Below are 21,685 nucleotides of genomic sequence, written 5' to 3'. Positions count from 1 at the left end.
GGCTGTTCCTTTTATGAACAATGACTTGAGATAGTCCTAATCTGTGGCGAACGGAGATTTCATATTTTCATACTCCACTCTAAGTTTAGGACTCTTTGAGAATGTTTGCATAGTTTTGTTCATCTGTTAACATTTCCTGGTGGAAAAAAACGTGTAGAAACATCAGAATTTGGGAGGAATTCCTTGGGTTTAGAAAGTGTGGATATGGTTGCAACAATTAATTAGTAAAACTGCAGGCTGGAATATTTAAACTGCCTTTGGCTATGATCCTTCAACTTTTTATAAAAGTGTGGAAATGTTATGTTACCTGGTAGTGAAGTTGGTGGGTTTGAAAGCTTACTATTAAATGAAATTAAATGAAACTTTTATTAAATTAAACTTAGGCCCTCATTAAGACCGCCAGAGTCGCCATGGCGGTCTCAGTGCTGCAGAGCCGGCGGTGAAGACCGCCGTATTACGGGTTGTGGGGTTTGGCTGAAGCCAAACCTTCACAACTCTGTCTGGCCCGCAGGTGCGGTTGCTCCGCCACGGCCGGCAGTGACCTCCTCCAATCCGGCGGCTGGCCTCAGGCCGCCGTCCTGATTACGAGGTTGCACATCGCCAGGCTTTCCGTGGTGGTCACCCCACCACGAAAAGCCTGGCGGTCACGCACCCGGCGACAGGAATCTTTATTCCTGTTGCCGGCACACACACGTCACCACAGATGCATACTTCCTCCCCAACCCATCCATACACTCACAGGCACCTCCCACCCCTTCACGCATGCATGCATTCAGAAACATACGTTCAGCATACGCATACATGCACTCAGACACATCCACTCACTCGCATTCATCCATACTGACACCCCCATACACGTGCACATACACCCACACACACATACACATACACTCGCAGACACGCACGCATTCAGCACCACCTCCACAAACACACACGCACACAAACACACCACAGACCCCCTCCTTTCGGACGCCCACTCACCTCTTCTATCGAGGAGGATGTCCTGCAAGGGATGGGTCCTGGCGGTCCTTCTTCTCCACCACCATCACACCAGCAGGACACCATCGAGCTGTATTACGGCTCGTAATATGGCAGGCGGAGTCCTGCTGGCGTGGCAGTGCCGGCGAGGGAACAGACTCTGCACCCCCGATCGCCAGGACGAATGATGGCTGCTCTCCGCCTCAAAAATGGTGGTGAGCCGCCACCACTCGTAATATGGCGGTCTGCTGACTGTCCGCACTTGCAGTCAAATGGTGGGTTTGGCTTCGCGGCCAATGGAATTCACTGCGAAAGTCGTAATGGGGGCCTGAGTCTCACTAACATTTCAAATTGTTTTTTTCTTTGACCCAGTCATTTTTATATAGATACGTTTATGAAAAATACATATTTGAAGCTTGTGAAAATACTTTGCGATGTATCTTTCACGTTTTACTATCAAACCTAAAAAATAAAGCAAATTAAGGTATAAACAAAAATGTTGACCCTACCCAAATGCATTGGTCATGACCTCATATATTAAGTAGCAAATGGCATACCTGAGGTGATAATTGAACAAATCCGTGATGAATTCTAAGCCTTCTTTTATTTATTTAATTTTTTAAGTTTTGCTTGGTAATGATGAACTCTTCCTGCAAACAGACACAGTTCTTCTTTCACACACAATGCAAATACACCCATGCTTCAGTTCAAAGTTGGCTACCACTAGTTGTTTGCCATTTATCCTAAAATTGGCCACTACATTAAATATTCCACATCTGGTATGAAATAGACTCAACTTGCTTAAATGATCCTGCTCCTTTAACATCACTGACACCCATGAATGGCTCGTCTCTTTAGAGACAAAAAGCAGGGGATCCATCAGTTTACATTGCAGAGAATATCTCATATAATGCAAAACTGGGTCTACTTTCATCTGAAATGCGCTTCGACTGACCATTACAAAAAATAGCTTTTTTATGCTGGTCGACCAGTGCTTGTTGCAATGTTGTTGCAAAACTGAACTGTACCTGTTTTCCTCTGTGTAACTTGCTCATGGGTCTCTTGTGTACATATTTTACCAGGAGGAAGAGTAAGGGATACCTAATGAATTAGCATGGAGATGCTCCGCTTTCTGTAACTTTTGTTATTAAAATTCCCAATTAAAAATCTGTATTTTGGTACTGGGGGTAATTGTCTGTGTACATTTTCCTTTTTTGAAACCATGTGCCTTTTAATGATGAAATGTAAATTTATTAAAATTACTTTTTAGGGTATGCTCCACTATAACAATTGCAAAATATTCGTCATCACACAGACTGAAGTAGTGGCATATTTTTATCTGTATGCATTATTTTAAACTAAATGTACAGTAATTATGATGACTATTGTTTATTAACTCATCCTGCAATGCAAAAACATAATAGTTTTTTTTTTCGTTCTTTGGTTGTTCTGTTTGACTATGTCATGTTTTCTGTTACACGGATTTTGACTTGGATGGGAAGGGGGCACTGCCAGAAATAGATGTGATGGCCTGATGATAGCCAAGGTTTATAAAAACCTAATGTACTAACAGGGATGCTCAGATATATGCTAATTGTTCCTACTCTCTAACACAATAGTGTGCGCTGGGTAAAATCTTTGGCAGGTGACTCTGAAACCGAGTTTTGCATGCAGAGGTTTTGCAAATTCATTCGTAAGCGAAACCCAGGAAGGGAGTATTGAGGATTCCAGTTCCGTGTCATACGAATGGGCAGATGAACATTTGAACTCTTAAAGAGCTGTAACAATGAGGGTCTTCGCACTTTTTTTAACTACATTACTACACCTATCCACAGGCCTAAATGTGTACCTTAATGGCCCAAATATATATTTTGCAAAAACTTCATGAAAATCCAAGAAATCTTCCATCTCCATGGGCTGCTGTACTAAGGTATGATGTTACATGCAAAATGTTTTCTGTGTAAAGAGAGAAATTCAAAAATACATTTGAAAATGTTTACTATTTCCCTAGTGATAGCCATGCAGATTCTTCCCAATGGAGATACTTGGCTCTCGTAGGGCTTGGAAAAACAATCTTAGGCCAGGAAAAATACTAAATTTGCAACATCTCTTTTCGGAGACCAACTGTAAATCTTTGCAGTTGTGTAGGCATGCACACAAGCATCCGGAGATTTACAACTGTTTTGTGATTTGGAGCCCTCATTGTCTGAGTATGTAAGCTTTGTGACACAAAGTGGAGGCTCTGCTCATAACAAAGTTTGCTATACAACCGTGTATTAATCTTGACCTAGGCCTGTGTTAATGAGTACAAGCTGGGAGAAGAATAGGTTTTAGAAGAGTGACCTTTCAGGAAACAAGTCACCCGGAAATGACCTTAACGCGACCAGTCAGCTCACTCGTTTCCGCCTCTTTCAGATTTTGGCAACAGTAACAGCCCGAGGGCCTACTGTTCAGACCCTAATCTGTCCCAAAGCCTCGAGAAAATTGTTATATTGCTTTCTGAATAGACTCTGTTGATGTCAGAAGAGGTAGCCGTGACAAAATGTCATTAAGGTGACATAGTGTAAATTAATACAGTTAATGGAGGTGCTCAGAAGTGACTCATTGACCTGTTGTGAGACTTGCGCAGAATTAATGGATGCCAGGGGAGCAACCTTTAGAGGAGAAAAAATAAAAGAGATGGCAGCTGTAAAACCCCGCAGTGAAATATGTTCAAAGAATGAAAACGGCTGTGTTGGATTTAATTTCAGAGGGAAACCATAAAAACAGTGTGCTCTCTTAGTAAAACATATTAAAATGAAATGTCAGATGCGATACAAATGGTATGCAATTATGATGGTGTTAATAGTGGTATTCTATCACTCTGCGGTATACTTTTGGACCTCTTAATTTCTCAACAGCTTGGGCTTGTCACAGGCTTATAAATTATACAATGTGTTTTGGGATGTTTTTTGTTCATGGGCGCATCGCGCCAGTATCTAAACCTGGGGGTTTTGAAAAAGCTATTTAAATGAGCTTCGGATCATATGTTGGATGCAATGGGGGAGCTGCCAGTGAAAAAAATGAGAAAAGCACGGGCAGAAATGTACTTTTATAAACGTGGCCCCATTAACATGCTTATTAAGTGGGGGAGGGTCACAAAGCTGCATATGTTACATCACATTATATTGTAAGTGTATATTTTCTGTAATTAATTCCATTAATACTTACTTCCCTAATTAAGAATGCTTGAAGTTAAGAATAGCGAATATCTACGTACCTTACAGTATAGTGGTAGGTCGATGTAGTTGATCCAACATTATTTTAGGTCAATATTGTCAACCTTGATATCATGGCAATCTTCCTTCATGATGGGTGCACAAATAGATTGATATTTGTGTTTGGATGGCAGATCTGAGCGCTATTGAAGAATTATGCAGAAGTTTAATGAATGGTTTGTATGCAATCCCTGTTCTGTGCAGGCAGAGACGGCTTTAGCGCTGGTGGCGCCCTGTGCAACAGTCTTTTTTGGTGCCCCTCCTACCCCATGACCACCTCCTCGGATTCCCTCACTACGGCAAATGTGCCCCTCATCTCTCCATAGCCCCTCTTTCACATGCATTCATTCATTTAAAAGCACTTGTAAAGGCTGGCTTTACTAATCCACTCAGCTATCCACATAAAATATAGTTTGGTTCTTTGCAGGAGGCATATTAACTCTCTACGCTACTTTATGGCGAGTCAAAACTGTTGCTAGACAAAACTCCCATCTCTCTCTCTAGCAGGAAGATTAATCACAAGAGGTATATTGACATTTTAATTGCTTCCTGAAGGCTGGACACACAAGGAACTTTTCAGCAGGTGATTTTAAATCGCAAGTTTTGTAAGTCATTGCTAAACAAAGCGTCCCCCTGAGGTCAGCGCCCCCAATTCAGGTCAGCACCCAGTGCGGTTGCACCGCTCGTACTGCCCAAAAGCCGGCCCTGTGTGCAGGCATCCTTGTTTATGGTTTTCAGAAGAAGCCTTGCAGGTGCTTTTGTGGTTCTACCCTAATTCTTTTGGTGAATGAATAAATGCCAATAGAATCATTTAAATAATACCAATATATTGCAAAGACTTTTTTATTGGTCCGATTAAGAGCTATCAAAGTAGACAGCTTGCACACTGAAGGCAAGACATAATGCAGCATCTGTGTTTCTTCTGTCAGTATTGTAGAGTGGATCTAAAGGACACGGGGTATATAAACATACCAGAAGAGATCTATAAAAGAGGATGATAGGAGATGAGCATCAGGCGTGGTAAAGTCAGATGTAAACATATTGATACAAATTACATTAGCAATTACATTATTTTTCACAACTGAAGTACTTCCAAGTGATTGTAAAACACAGTATTGAACTGAGAGTGTACAGGCATGGAGCTGCTGGGCAATGACTGGGCTAAGGTAAGAAAGAGTGCTAAAAAGGTCTGCAATGCAAGGCTCAAACTAATTCAGTTCAGTTTCCTCCATCGGACATTTTTGACTCTGAGGATGTTGAAAAATATGAACCCTGCAATTGCCCTAGATGCAGCCAGATGGGTGCTGTTCTCAACCATATGATCTGGAGCTGCTGAGTGATACAACAATATTGGGCACAGACAATATCTCCAAATTCATGTTATGTGCCTGCTGGGTCTCTTGCTAAGACCTGAAAAAAACCTTATGTTTGGTGATTTAGCCCGTCTAATAGCAAAACAGTGTATGACCGTGACATGGAAATCCAAAAGGTATACTGGGAGGGACACTTGACTATGAGAAACACACAGCTGAGCATAGGCTGGTAGAATAGAGCTGGTGTAACAGCTGAGACTGGAGAAGGTAGGAGTGTATGGCAGCCCTAAGTGGGCTAGTGGTCAATTACTAATGTAGGTGTAAATGTCTCATAGCAGCAACTGGTGGGAGAGATGAATGGATACTAGCTGCTGGGTCAGTACCACGGATCCTTGTTGTGACTGATAGAGTTAGCAGGAGACCCAGGAACTCAAATCTTCCCATGAGACCGCTCCTGTCGGTATTGGGATCTTTATACTTGTGCATGTGGCAAAATCCCACTGGAGAGCTAGGTCATTGTATAGTTAATAGAGCTATCCATATCTTGGATTCTGTGGAGTAGCTTTTCAACCAAATCTCTCTTGCCCATATTATGGAAAAAGCCCATGAACACATAGAAAGTCTGTATCTATGTTGCATATTTGATTAAAAGATAAAAGATGTATGTGCCCATTATAAAAGAAAACAATAAAGTGGTTAAAAAAACAAACTGGGCCTTTATAACCCATCGCTGCCTGTACGCACTCCTTCAACTAAATGTACCTTCACCTAGTGTAAGCCCCAGTGCACAATGGGAGTGTGCACTGTGCTACTAGAATCATGGAGCGGGGTTGACTAAATTATGTGCCAAGGAAAAGTAAATGATGTATCATATTATGCAACTGAAGGCAAATAATTTAGCACATTTTGTGGCATTAGCAGCCAACTAGCTCCATATTTTAAACAAATAAAATATGCACACGTTTATAAGGCATACCTCATTTATTTGACACATCCCAATTACATGCTAAAACTCTCAGACAGCTTTAGGTTTATTTTATGTGAAAAATATAGAGCATCTGCAATCACCTCCATATGTAATTGACAGTCTTCAAAATCTTTAGTGGCCTCTTGAAATAAGGCTGATTTGAGAGCAGGGCCTGTGACGGAAACATTGATTTGGGACAAGTGGAACATATTAATGTGAAGAACAAATTCTTCCCTATTTGAATTTCATTTAGGTATTTAATGTTTTTGTCTCTTGCTGCTGACAAAACCCTTACCCCTGTTGTGGAGTCGCACCCTTTGTGTATCGTTTTTTTTCGTTTGGTCTGCTTGCGTTAGAAGCATCTTGTTTGTGCGAAATATGAAGCAGTTTGTGAAACGTGTTAAGCATGTTGCAAATTCATATTTGTGCAGAAAATGGAGTAGCAGCGCTATTACAACTTTCCAGTGATCCCAGCTACCCAGAAGCAGTACAGCGGGCTACAGAAGCCTGTGCGTAGATGGGTCTTCATTGTGATATGGGTGATTTAGCAAGGGTGGGAGGGTCGTGTTTTTTTAATTTTCATATATTAATTTCGCCATGATGTCATCGCTGATGCAATTAAACATGAATGCAGTGGTGCGGGGGTGGCAAAGCCAAGGTAAATTGTCAGTTGGTGGATGTTTACCATAGCCACACAATATGAACCGTATATTTCTATAAAAAATGATATTCTCTTCTTTATTCGGTAAGTGGTAATGCTTTCGTGTTAACCCTTTTCAGTTGTTATTCTTGTGATGATTTTACAAAGAAGGCACAGAGGTTCACGTTTCAGAGGCTGGGCTATCTGTTTTGCTCATGTTACACAACCAAAGACTCTTGCTTTTAACACAGTAACTTGGCGAATTTAATCCTCTGCATCTCGTGGAAAAATGGGAGCCTTGAAAGCTGCAGCTCATTTTAGGGAGCTGCAGGACCAGCTGCTTCAGATAATGGTGGTTTCTGGAGGGGAGGGAATATCGACGGGGTCGGTATGAGAGTGTGTGGAAATACAACATCGCAGGCGTCATTAAGGACAGTATTGGACAGCTATTCAGTTCCAAGCATGCGTTCGCATTATGGTGGGAAAGCACTAGTTTTTGAAGATGCCACTACTTTGTTTACAGCTTACGCTGTAATGATTAAAATAATATAATAATAATTACTGAGGCAAAAGTGAATTTGTAAACGAAGGATTTCTGTCACAACTTGTACATTACATCACACGTGTTGGAATAGTTGAATTGTTCAGTCGACCTCGCACTAGCTACAGTTCCCCGCATCCAACGAACCACCACTGGAGGCAGGGCATTCTCTTACCTCGCCCCCAAAACCTGGAACTCCCTACCCACAAACCTCTGCAAAACCAAAGACCTCCTGCTCTTTAGAAAGGGCCTCAAGACCTGGCTGTTCGAACAGTAACCATTCCCCCCCCCCCCTTTCTCAAGCACCTTGAGACTCTCACGAGTGAGTAGCGCACTGTATAAATTCTTTTGATTGATTGATTGTTTCAGTGGTGGAGGTGACTGGCGGTCAACAGGACCATATAACAATACATCTTATATAATTTGTATTTTAATATCAATCTATGCTTATTTTTACACACAAACGTATCAGTTGTACGGATTGACACAATGTTTAGAATAGATACTAATTTCGGGGCCCCAGGTTAGAAGATCAGCAATTTAATCTCCTACCCCAAAATAATTAAAAATATCTCTTTCTACCTGTAATCTTGTTTTCGAAAAGCATATTATATTTGTATGTTTTTTTGGGCCTGTAACATGTTTCAGAACTAAAACGAAACTGTATCTGACCTGTCACAAGCACCACTAAAGGTAACAAATTATTTAAAAAAAGTTAGATCAGAAGAAGAGGACCAACTGAGGATGGATTACTGAGTTTGCAGCCCGATCACCAAAATCATGTGCATCCATTTCTGAACTCTCTGAACAATTTGGTATTAAAGATATGGTAATCAAGAGGAGTTCGGCTCATTCTCCGGTAACAGTTGCACAGCTAGAAGGCTTGCATATGTGCAATGCAAAGGTTGCATTTCCTCTTTACATGGGAGTGTAGCCCCATACAAATGAGGTAGTGGTGTCAGTCGTTTTTGAGTCCCAGCAGACATTCTGACCGATAGGATTAGTGTCCCTGTATATGGTGTGTGTTAAGTGGCTACTGTGTAATGTGAAGAATGAACTGCAATTGTCTAGTGTTTCATCCTTAGTGTAGGAACTGGTGGGATCTAGCTGTAACAGCTTTTTCCTGAAACATGGAACTAGTTTATCAACGCCTGCCATATTTCTAGTAAGCCTTGGTCCATTGCCCAGTTGGTTTTGTGTCTGTAATTTCCAACTCACTGCTGCTTAGCATAAGGTTTTACTGCCAAACATGACTTGGTGTTCCACTGTTCCCTTCAGAAACTACTAATATAATTCACAATGCCCAGTTTCCTAATTCAAAGTTTAAGTTCCTATGCATCGGTTGTTGTTGTCTCTATTTAATTCTTGTCCTGAATCCCTTGATCTGAAAGCTTCTGTTTTGGTGAGAGAAACAGTGCCCATTTCTTGCAGTAATCATACATCTTGACTACTCATAGGGAAGCTAATTCAGAGTCCAGTGTCAGAGGTGGGTCATCAATAATAGCCAAGATTGTGAATATACTGTCTCCCTACCCCGTGAACCACTACAAGCCCTTACACCCATACAACCTAAAGTATGTCTAATTCTTGTTATTCTTTATTTCATATACAACTGCTAGCCTCCCATTTGTTTATCAGTATGTTATGACACCAGGTAGTTACAATATCCATCGATCTGGCCCGTAGCATATCTTGTCTATTTTCCTCATGCAGGACAAGGTGACACAGGAAGCTGAGAAAAGAAGTGGGCAACGGGACTGTTGTCGCCAGTCTGTGTGCTGCAGTCATTTTCCAACCTGTAGTCTCAATTTTAAACTAACAAATATATACAATCATCTAAGGATAACCCAGATAACAGCAGAGATCAGCTGTTTATTTTATACATATTTATTCCAATATACACAGTCATTTTTGCAAAACAAATGCACATAATGCATCCACGCCAGAACATGACGTATCACCTTTGATCTGCAAGATAATTGAAAAAACTCTCTATGCACAATCCAGTGTCATATCAAAGCACAGCTACCATTATGGCTTCAGATTGAGCTGCAGCATGAGGAGAGCTACCTTACAAATAGTGGACGATGCCCTCCTAGTCACAGATAATGATAACACCTGTCTCTTGATATTAGTTGACATCTCTGCTGCCTTTGACACTGTCTCCCATTCTACCCTGAAGTCGTACAGGGATTCACTGGTAATGTTTTTAACCGGTTCCTGCAGCCAGGAAACAATCAAACTTGAGAAGAAGTGTAAAAAAGAAAAAAAAAAAAACGATAGGTCTTCTCAATTTTTAACCCAGGATCTGTAACGACCTCACTGTATCCATCAGGAGCACCCTGGCCATGTTTAAATTTAGGAAAAGCTGAAGATATCACTCTCTAGAGAACATAACATCATGATGCAACAACAGTCCACATCCACTGGATGTACAAAGCTACACCACCAATCACTCACTAACTTTATATTTGCTTTGATCCTCAGTTGTTGATGGGGGTTGGGCTTGAGGGGTATTTCCCAGCTATATTGAGTCTGCATATGCAATGCCCCAGAGGCACTACCAGAAATGGGAGGGATGTGTGGGCAAGATGGAGGAGGGTGAGATGGTGGGAGATCTGCATGGCCCCTAGGGAACTGGCGATCTCTGCGAGGCTCCACCTATACCAGCAACACTACCTCCACCAACCCTACATGACTCCTCACCAGTTGGGACGCGCGGTATCCTCACTGACCCCAGATGTGCTCATTGTCAATCTCAGACTTTTACCACATGCGCTGGCAGTGTCCCATGGTTATCCATTACCGAACGCGTTTAGGTACTTCCTTATTGGGGGTTCTAGGTACTCCAGTTACATTGACTCCAAAAAATGGCTCTGTTGAGGATACTGTAAGATTTTGGGGAAGCTCGAGGAGTCAAGGCTTTAATTGGATTGGCAACCCTAGTGGCTAAAAGAGACATTGCAAGGTCCTGGATCCGACTGAACCCACCAACCCTGAAGTTATGGCATGCCGGCATGGACTGGTGTGCCAAACAGGAGGAGCCGGTCTTTGAGGATGTCCGCAGAGATTAATTACGATCTTGGGGAAATGGTGGGACTATTACGGATTATCAAATTCAACATCTGATTGATTACTTGAACTGTTGCCCTACAATTGCATTCCACTGTGGTTGGCATGGGATAGGGGGCAACAGTTATTTGTGTTATGACTCTCAGTTATTAGAGCCAATAAAATGTGTTAATTAAAAAATACGACATACGTACATAAATATTGTTTACTATCATCCACAGTAAATCAAAACGTGATGAGACATATTTGTCACAGATCACTGAACTTAATTTGAATAGGAACCCTTGTAGGAGTCACACTAGGTTCTTTTATTGCACCACAAAACAGTTTAATGCTAATACCAGGCAGGATCTGGACAAAAAGGTTGCAAAGGGTGTTACTCCTTCAAGGCAACATGGTGGGTTGACCAGTCCTGTCTAATAGTACAGCAGAAGTCTCACTAAGGAGCACCAAATAGCAGCTGTGGGGGTGGGGGAAGTAAGACTTGGGAGAGTGACCACTCAAACTAAGCCAGAAAGGCGAAAATGCAGATACATTTTCGGGATCAAAATGGCTAGGATGACCCAGATGCACAAGTCAGGGCAATTTTTCTTAGTGTAAACACAACCCTTACACCATCTTACCTGTGCCAGAAACCCAAATTCTAGTCTGTAGAGGGCTGCTACACAAAACGATAACGCAAAATATAAAAACAAAACATTAAAATACAAATGTCTGTTTAAAACCTAACACAGTATTCTGATATATTGTACGTAATGGGTATCTATCTATCTATCTATCTATCTATCTATCTATCTATCTATCTATCTATCTATCTATCTATCTATCTATCTATCCTGCCCAAATTGAATGATATCGACTTAATTATTTATGTGGTAGATTTCAACAAGTGCCCGTTAACAATAAACTTAAAACGCTTCACCTACCCAGTGTTCATGTAACGTGTGACGTCGGTTCTTCTTTTGCAGGAGCTGATTCCAGAGTTCTACTACTTGCCAGAGATGTTTGTCAACAGTAACGGGTATAATTTTGGTGTCAGGGAAGATGAAGTCGTGGTAAACGACGTTGAACTTCCTCTTTGGGCCAAGAAACCAGAAGACTTTGTCCGGATAAATAGGATGGTAAGTGCAGTTTTTGTTACCGCGCGTTTGCAGATCAGTGCCGCTAGGACGGAAGTAGCACGTTTTCACTTCACTTTCTCTGGCGGACGTGTAAATACCGCGAGAGCAGATACCGGGCTGAAAGAATGTCTCTAATTGACAGCACTGTTTGCTATACCATGACGTCTCCTTAAATGAGAACCAAACAGAACGGAAATGCTGTTCTCCGCTCCCTGAGGTAACGGCAATTTGACAAGCATCATGAACAAGATGTAAAACGTCTTATCTTTTAGTGGCGAGGTTACTTTCAGTGTTGAGAAAAGAACTGCTGTACAAAGCACTTCATTTTATTTCATGAAACCAAGTACCTGTCTAGGTGCACAAATTGTGTTTCACTAGTAAAATGTAACCGGAAATGTTTTCGTGTTATTCGTTGGCACTCTGAGGAGAAACCATGCAGTGCTTCGACTACAATTAGCTGCACGCGTTTTTTCCCCAGCAGGTGGATTTTGACACAATCTGTTTTCAGATGGAGAAGGCCTGTTGCCTTGTTTTTAGGTCTCACCTACAGACGAATTTAGCTGTTGTGGAAGACCTATTGATACTAGTTCATTAAAATATATATTGCATTGCATTTTCAATCTAATATAGGTCTTATTTGGGGTGCTGAACCGCTGGCCTTTATGAGTAGCACACTACACCATGTAGGGTGTGTGGTTGGCAGGATGTTGTATTTGTTTTAATCCTGTGTGATAAGTGTTTACGTCAGTGCTTAATTTGAAAATAAAAAAAATCCGGTGCCCAAAGCCCTCCTCTTAAACACAGTTAAATGTGCGAACATGGAATACTGAGGCAGCATAATCCTGAAGCCATCTCGGGTCTCTTCAATCCATTTAAAGCCACTCCCTGCCCCTTCAGCTCACTCTTGCAGCTTGCAGCTTTCTGCTTTCTCCCTTTGTGACGCTTTTTCATTTTTCTCTTCCTCTGTCTTTCCCATATGTGTCTTTTGCTCGCAGTAAATGCTTGAGGCAGAAAAATAAGTGCCGGCCCTCAAAAATAAGTGCTGGTGCTCTGCACCGGAAACAACAAGCACAAATTAAGCACTGGTTTACATGCCATGCATGGTGAACATCAAGGTGCATTGATTGTGTAATGGAACGCAGCGCTTTGTAGTGTGAATTGTGAAGAAATTGGAGAAAAAGGCGTGCAGTTTCTGGTTAGCTATCAGCTCTGGAGGTCCCTTTATAGTATGTTTTATATGTACTTTATTGTGGATTGCTTCCCCACCCTCCCTGGCTGCATGTTTTTTCTTCTCCATCCCTTCGCAAGCTTCTGCTTGCTCCCACAACTTCTCCCTCCACGTTGCTCCTCCTCTGATGAAGTCTTGTCCCTACATCCACCCCTCTGGTGCTTACCTCCCCGTCAGGGGTTCGTGTTATTTAAAAAAATGCTTTAAAAACTTTTGGAGGGCCCACCACTTGCAATTTTCTGCTTGCTTAATTATTTTCCAAGGTCCACTTTCATGCACATACAATTTTATTTTTTTGTAACATTTACTGGTTCTAGGTGGGCGTCCACTCCTCTTGGCACAGTAATTATAAAAATGTTAACCACGTCGTTCTGTATACACACACATGTGATAACGTCGGCAGTTGTGTACACCATTATGCTGGCCTTCCATAGAGACAAGATGCATACCTTCTCATTTGTGAAATTCTGAATTTATTTGTGCCAACATACATGTGCCTCATTTCTTCACGTCCTATTGTATGGAAGACTCCAGTCATGTCCTCTTAGTATTATGGGTGCCTTCCTCTGCTTCCTCTCCTATCACGTACTCTACAATTATTGGTTGGAATTTGCATGGAATGGGTCTGAAGGACCCCAAATTGCTTCTGATGGAAGTTAAATCGATTTGGCTTATTTTGTCAAAAAGCATAAGTCTGTTGTTCTGCTCTGCCTTATTTCCTGAGAACGTAACCATCCCCAACTCCTGACATGGAATTTGAAAGTTAGGACTACTAAAAGCCAACTTGCCCTGAGGTCTGATTTCCCTCCCTCTCGAAAGGATACTCATTTGGTCACCATTTTCCTCACAAGGTCCTGTCTGCCATGTTGTGGGCTTTGTTTTTAATTTTTTCAGGGCCGCTGCATTTCAAGGTGGTGTTCTCTAATTTACAGTATATTTTGGCAGCCTACATAATTGTGTACTTGCTAGAACTCCTATAGCAGTTGTAGGCCTTATTATTTACTCATGCTACAGAATTCTGATTACAAGGTGCTGGAGCAAACATTGTTTTCTTCACATTTAAGCCACTGGTTTCAGGTGCTCGGCTCCAGCACCTAATTGTCAACGCTGGCACATATGACAGTTTGCAACACGATGCCGCTGTTGGTCTATCTTACAGTTAATTCAGTACACTTTAAACATGACTTGTACCTGGCCCCTATATAAACACCATAAAACAGGGCCTCTACTTACAATTACTCCTAAATATTCAGTCCTGTAGTGTTTTTAACCTTATATTTATTAGTTTCTTTCTAAAACCCGTAGGCATGCAAGCAGTTCAAGTTTTCTGTCGAAGGACTCAGATTAATTCCCGTAATTTATCTCAGTGGGGACCTTGCAATGAAAGCAGCAATGAGTGCCCTGAGTCCCCAATAATAAGCGAGTGCCATGCTTATTCAACTATTTACTTTTTCGACTAATGAGTGTAATCTATTTCTTGTAATTGAGATCCTGTTTGAAAAATGAGCTGACCTTATGATGTTGTTGCAAATGTACTCCAGATTCCATCTTTGCTGTTTCACACTATTTAAGTGTTTTTTTTGTTGCTTTTGCTTATACACTGTCTGTCCATATGGAGTGTAAAATGTGGCATTGTGTATTAGCAGCTTTTCCAGCTTCTATGATTGTGTCATGGCACCAGTGAAGAGACAGTGCAACAAAATGTATGTTTTATGTGAGCAATATAAAATGAGAATTTACAAACCAATACGTTTGGCTTTGCTTTGTACTGTTAATGAGATCCTTTCTGTTTCAGAAAAGATGCAGGCAAACCATACAAAGTATTGTCAGAAAGATGAGCCGCGCATATGTAGGGAAAAAATAACATTGAACTAGTCATGTTCCAAATAGGAAAAGTGCTTGTTGTTCAGTAAATGTTCTGAATAGGGTTGTTCATTAAATATCATAATGTCTGTTCGACAGGAAATTTCCCTTTTCAGCCGGAGTCTGTAGGTCTGTTGTAGGAGGAAAGATGGGGTGTAATTTCTCCAGTTATAGGCTACAAAAAGCGAGGCGCTTCATGTATACCCGATAAAGGATATCAAAGAGTAGTCTCACACCAAAGGTGAGCACCACATATGTAACTATGGAGGATGGGTGCCATTTTGAAAGTTCCATCTGTAACTAGTATTGTGTCAGTAGCTTCATTGAGGAATAGATCACTAAAGTGCAACAAGAAATTGCTCAATGTCTATATATGGCCGCTGATGATTTGTTGACACATGAAACCATTGGTTTGGTTTCCTAAGTCATTTGTGCATAAAGAACTGAACGTTCAAAAATAACCCTCCTGTTAACACAGCCTTTTTGTAAAAATAATTTTAAGATATGTAAAAAAACTCGGTCTTTTTCGAGTAGCAAAGTGCAAAGAGGCTGGCCATATTTGTCAAAACACTAGGGTGTAACATACATTGTACTAGTGGATTCAACTTCTGTGCAATCGTGAAAAATAGAAAAAGGTGACTTCAATTAATAGTCAACACAAAAATCTGCACCACAATATGCATGGAGAAAGGATTATCTTGTTGCAAAAAAGGGAAGTAGGCATGAAAAATATAAGCACAATACTGCACGTTGGTCATTAGAATGTGGATACAAAGAATATGGAATGTGCCACTGACATTAAAACTCTAACACAAGAAATATTAGCGTCAATCAGGAAGTGCATGCACTATGGGCATATAGAATACAGTCAGGCCCTAACAGTGTTTAAGAAGGCTGTCGGGCAATCTGAATATTAAGTGAGAAGCCTTGTAGTGGGGATGTTGGGACAGAAAAGGTCCACTGATTAGCCCAGGAGACCCTGTGTCCTTGCCCAATATCTCTATCATGACATTGTGATGATTTATAATTTTTGGGCTCAGAACACCCAATATCATATGTGTCTGATGAAAGCCTATTTATGCGGTTTGAAGGGGCACACTATGTGCACCTCCATTATTGAGTGTGACTTTCAGCCTGCCAAGTTGTGGAGGAATGACAATAATGACAATAACTGATTCTACCTGCAGGAAACGCCATTTTCTGTGTTTCATGTAAAGAAGTAGTTGTTACTTTTCTTCTCTCTAAGTGTGTGCCAATCTCCTGAAAATGAATCATTTGTTCAATTCATAACGGACATGGATGGCACATGCATGTTTACCTTATGTATGTGTAGTTAGGGTGAGGGTGGAGCATGTATGGTTCACAGTGGCAGCCCAGGAGTCCATTCTAGAACTCCTTCAAATGAGCGGTGCATAAGTGAGAGGTTATAGAAAGCCTGCCAGGCAGGGATGTCTCCAGACGTCGCCTTCCTCACAGAAACCTGGATGAACGCCTCCTCAGTGCCCGACATCGCCATCGCCATCCCGGACAGATACAAGATCACCCGGAAGGACCGCGTCAACCGGACAGGAGGAGGCATCGCCATTGTCCACAAGAACACCATCCGCATCACGACCAACTCCGACGACACCCTCACAGCCGCCGAACATCTCCACTTCCAGATACACACCGACCCCAAGACCACACTCAGAGGCACCCTCATCTACAGACCCCCAGGACCCCGCACACAATTCAGCGAAGACATCGCAGACTTCATCAGCCCACACGCCCTCCCCTCCGCTGACTACATCCTCCTAGGGGACCTCAACTTCCACCTGGAGAACAACAACAACAACAACACCACCACCCTGCTGGACAACCTCGCCAACCTCGGACTCAAGCAACTGGTGAACACCCCCACCCACTACGCCGGACACACGCTTGACCCAGTCTTCTCCTCCAGCAAGTACATCTCCTTCAGCCACTCCACCGGACTCCACTGGACAGACCACAGTTGCGTCCACTTCAGCTTCAGAAGAACCACGACTCACCACCACCCACAACAGGCTCCCCGCAGGAGCTGGAACAAGATCACCACCGACCAGCTCTCCACATCACTGAGCCAGAACCCTCCCGCCAGCTCAGCGGACCCCAACCAAGCAGCCAACAACCTCACACAGTGGATCACCAACTGCGCTGACAACCTCGCACCTCTGAAAACCCATCCCACCAGGCCCAACAGCAAGAAAGCCTCCTGGTTCAACAACAACCTCAAGAACTCCAAGAAGAACTGCCGCACCCTCAAGAAAGCCTGGCGAAAAAACCCGACCACAGACAACATGACCGCCCTCAAGCACGCCTCCCGCAAACACCACCAGCTGATCCACACCACCAAGAAGACAGCATTCAAAGAACGACTAGACAACAACGCACACAACAGCAAGGAACTCTTCAGCATCGTCAAAGAGCTCTCCAACCCCAGCGCCGGAAACAACGACATCACTCCCTCACAAGACCTCTGCGACTCACTCGCCTCGTTCTTTCACCGCAAGATCGCCGACATACACAACAGCTTCGGCGCACAGACCACGCACCCAACCACCAAACCGACGCCCCCCAACACTACCCTCCGCGCCTGGACCCCGGTCAGCACCGAAGACACCATCGAGATGATGAAAACCATCCATTCCGGTTCTCCAACCGACCCATGCCCCCACCACGTCTTCCAACAAAGCCGACTCAGTCATCGCACCCCATCTCTGGGACATCATCAACTGATCCTTCAACACCGCCACCTTCCCGGAGAGCTGGAAACATGCCGAACTCAGCGCCCTCCTGAAGAAACCATCAGCAGACCCCACCGACCTCAAGAACTACCGCCCCATCTCGCTCCTCCCGTTTCCTGCCAAAGTCATAGAGAAGACCGTCAACAGACAGCTAGCCGCCTTCCTCGAGACTAATGGATCCCTCGACCACTCGCAGTCCGGCTTCCGAGCCAACCACAGCACCGAGACCGCCCTCATCGCAGCCACCGACGACATCCGAGCCCTGCTCGACAACGGGGAGACAGCGGCCCTCATCCTCCTGGACCTCTCCACAGCATTCGACACTGTCTGCCACCGCACCCTAGTGCAGCGCCTCAGCAACATCGGAATCCAAGAGAAGGCACTAGAGTGGATCATCTCGTTCCTTGACGGAAGAACCCAGAGAGTCCGCCTCCCCCGTTCAGATCCGAGGCCACCGAAGTCAGCTGCGGCGTACCACAAGGATCATCACTCAGCCCCACCCTCTTCAACGTCTACTTGAGTCCCCTCGCAGCCATCGCACGCCAACACAACCTCAACATCATCTCCTACGCCGACGACACCCAGCTGATCCTCTCCCTCACCAACAACCCAGCCACCGCCAGAACCAACCTGCACGAAGGGATGAAAGACGTAGCCGAGTGGATGATGAACAGCCGCCTGAAACTGAACTCAGACAAGACGGAAGTCCTCATCCTTGGATCATCACCCTCTGCCTGGGACGACTCCTGGTGGCCCCCTGCCCTGGGCAGCGCACCCAAACCAACGGACCACGCACACAACCTGGGCTTCATCCTGGACTCCTCCCTCTTGATGACCAGACAAGTCAACGCCGTCTCATCATCATGCTTCAACATCCTACGCATGCTCCGAAAGATCTTCCGATGGATCCCCACCGAAACCAGGAAACCAGGAAGACGGTCACCCAGGCACTCGTCACCAGCCGACTGGACTACGGTAACACCCTCTACACCGGAACCACGGCCAAACTACAGAAAAGACTCCAACGCATCCAGAACGCCTCCGCACGCCTCATCCTTGACATCCCCCGTCACAGCCACATCTCCGGACACCTGAGAGACTTGCACTGGCTCCCCGTCAGCAAGAGAATCACGTTCCGTCTCCTCACCCACGCACACAAGGCCCTCCACGACCTGGGCCCCAGGTACCTCAACAACCGCCTGACCTTCTACACTCCCACCCACCAGCTACGATCGACCAGCCACGCCCTCGCCGCCGTGCCACGCATTAGAAAAGCCACCATCGGAGGAAGATCCTTTTCCTACCTGGCAGCCAAGACTTGGAACTCCCTCCCCATCCACCTCCGCCTGACCCAAGACCACCTCTCCTTCAGGAAGCAACTCAAGACCTGACTGTTCGAGCAGTAGCGGTCCCCCCTCCCCCAGCGCCTTGAGACCCTCCGGGTGAGTAGCGCGCTATACAAATTTCTTGATTGATTGATGTGAATTGCAGAGCTTCACCAAAACATTCGGAGATCCTTTACAGTGGAGCAGGCTCTAGGGATGGAGTATAGGAGAAATATGTTGAATTGTAGTGCAGACCTACTCCAGTCCTGCTACAGTCTTCTTCTGAGGTGTTACCTCAGTAGGTGGTGAGGCAGCTGAAAGAGGATGCCTTTACCTCTTTTGTGCCTTTGGTTGGGTTTTTTATGATAAGAATCTTCCCAGTCCCACTAGTGTTAGAAATGGGATCTCTAGTTGGCAGTCAGTTTACACCCTGTCCCAGCAGGGACCCTCACTCTAGTCAGGGTAAGGAAGTCACACTCCAAAAATAACTCCTGCTGCTTACCCCCTTGGTAGCTTGGCACGAGCAGTCCTGCTTATCTCAGAGGCAATGTGTGAATTGTTTGTACCCACACACAAGTAACACAGTTAAAACACTACAAATGGACACCGCACCAGTTCAGAACAATAGTCAATATTTACCTAAGTAAAACAAGACCAAAACAACAAAACTCCAACATGCACACACAAAGATATGATTTTTTAAACATTAAATCCCAATAAAAGCATTTAGAAACACAATAGCTGGGGCTGTCACGGCGTCGGGACAGAGTCGTTCCCAACAGTCCAGTGCCACTCATGAGCGAGTGCAGCACTGGTTACAGATTCGCACGGATCCCAGGTGTACAGTACCTTAGAAATGAGGCAGAATCAAAGACGTGGCACGGAGTCGGGGAGGTGAGGTGTCGCTGGAGCTGGTGCAGCGTTGGTTCTGTACTGCTATGCAGAAGGTGAGGCGTTGGTTCCTTACGGAGGTGTCTGAGGTGAGGTGGCAGCGAGGTGTTTGTTCCTTACAATCCAGTTGGGTCAATGAGTCTGGCAGGCCAAAAGCGATGGGCAACCTCACGGTTACACCACTGGGCCACAGTGGAGTCAGGTGCCACGGACGTAGGTGGCACGGCACTCAGGATGGTGCGGGACTTCAGAGGCGCTGCAGTGGCATTGGGCCTGCAGTGTCAGTCGCGGTCATTGCAGTTCAACGGGGACCATAACTTCGGGTGCAGGCAGCGGCACGGAGTCAGGCAACCGCGCCGGATCTGGAGTCGTCCGGAGTCGATGTGCCTGTCTCTTGTTTTCTGTCAGATTTCACTCCCAAGGGCACCTCTTGGCAAGTCAGAGTCCTCAGCAGGAGAACCCAGGGGCTGGCAGGTGAAGTCTTTGATGTCCCTGAGACTTCTTAACAGGAGGCAAGCTCAGTTCAAGCCCAACTTCACAAGCAGGGTACACAGCAAAGTCCAGTCTTTGTCCTCTCTAAAGGAGAAGCAGCAATTGCATGCCAACCCAGCAAAGGGGTAGGACTCCTTCTCTTGGCTCTTCAGCTCTTCTCCTTGGTAGAGTCTCCCCTTGATCCAGAAGTGTTCTAAAAGTCTGGGGTTTTGGGTCCAATACTTATACTCATTTCTGCCTTTGAAGTAGGCAAACTTCAAAGGAAAATCTTTGTAGTGCACAAGACCCTGCCTTTTCTGCCCTGGTCGAAGACACACTATGAAGGATGGAGACCTTATTTTCTAAGGACAGGCATAGCCCTATTCAGGTGCCAGTGTCAACTCCTCCCTTCACTCTAGCTCAGGATGACCCATCAGGATATGCAGGGCACACCTCAGCTCACTTTGGGTGGCTGTCTAGAGTGAATTCACAAACAGCCCAACTGTCATCTTGACCCAGATGTGTATTCCACAGACAGGCAGAGGCACAGAATGGTTAAGCAAGAAAAGGCCCACTTTCTAAAAGTGGCATTTTCAAACACACAAGGTAAAAACCTCCTTCACTAAATGATGTATTTTTTAATTGTGAGTTTAGAGACCCCAAACCTCACATCTCCATCTGCTCCCCATGAGAAATTACACTTAAAGGATATTTCAAGGCAAACCCCATCTTAACCTATGGGAGAGATAGACCTTACAATAGTGAAAAACAAATTGGGCGGTATTTCACTATCAGGACATGTAAAACGCACCAGTACATGTCCTATCTTTAAAATACACTGCATCCTGCCCATCGGGCTACCTAGGGCCTAACTTAGGTGTGCCTTACATGTACTACAAGGGAAGGTTTGGGCCTGGCAAGCAGTGCACTTGCCAGGTCGACATGGCAGTTTAAAACTGCACAGAGACTGCGGTGGCAGGTCTGAGACATGTTTACAGGGCTACTCTTGTGGGTGGCACAATCAGTGCTGCAGGTCTACTAGTAGCATTTGAATTACAGGCTCTGGGCACACGTGGTGCACTATACTAGGGAATTATTTGTAAATGAGATATAGTCAAAAATACAGGAGGCAAAGGAAAAAAGACAGGGGAAGCCATGCCACAGGATGCCAGGTCTAACAAGTAGTCTTTCCAGGGGACACTAGAGAAACAGTGCAGTGGGTCTCGCATTTGCTCAAGTTAAAGCTATTAGCG

The 21,685-nt window shown here is 44.3% G+C and overlaps 1 protein-coding gene across 4 annotated transcripts in view; it reads left to right on the top strand.

The window, feature by feature from the left end:
- NBEA (neurobeachin) overlaps nucleotides 1-21,685 on the top strand; it is a 1,608,295-nt gene that overhangs the window by 1,416,762 nt on the left and 169,848 nt on the right. For all 4 annotated transcript variants that reach the window (XM_069205539.1, XM_069205537.1, XM_069205538.1 and 1 more), the window contains one exon: nucleotides 11,737-11,889. In XM_069205539.1, coding sequence (XP_069061640.1) covers nucleotides 11,737-11,889 — 153 coding nt within the window. The remainder of the gene's footprint in view (nucleotides 1-11,736; nucleotides 11,890-21,685) is intronic.

The sequence above is a fragment of the Pleurodeles waltl genome, chromosome 8, assembly GCF_031143425.1.
Source record: "Pleurodeles waltl isolate 20211129_DDA chromosome 8, aPleWal1.hap1.20221129, whole genome shotgun sequence".
NCBI lineage: Eukaryota > Metazoa > Chordata > Amphibia > Caudata > Salamandridae > Pleurodeles > Pleurodeles waltl.
This window is presented reverse-complemented; position numbering and strand designations above follow the sequence as displayed.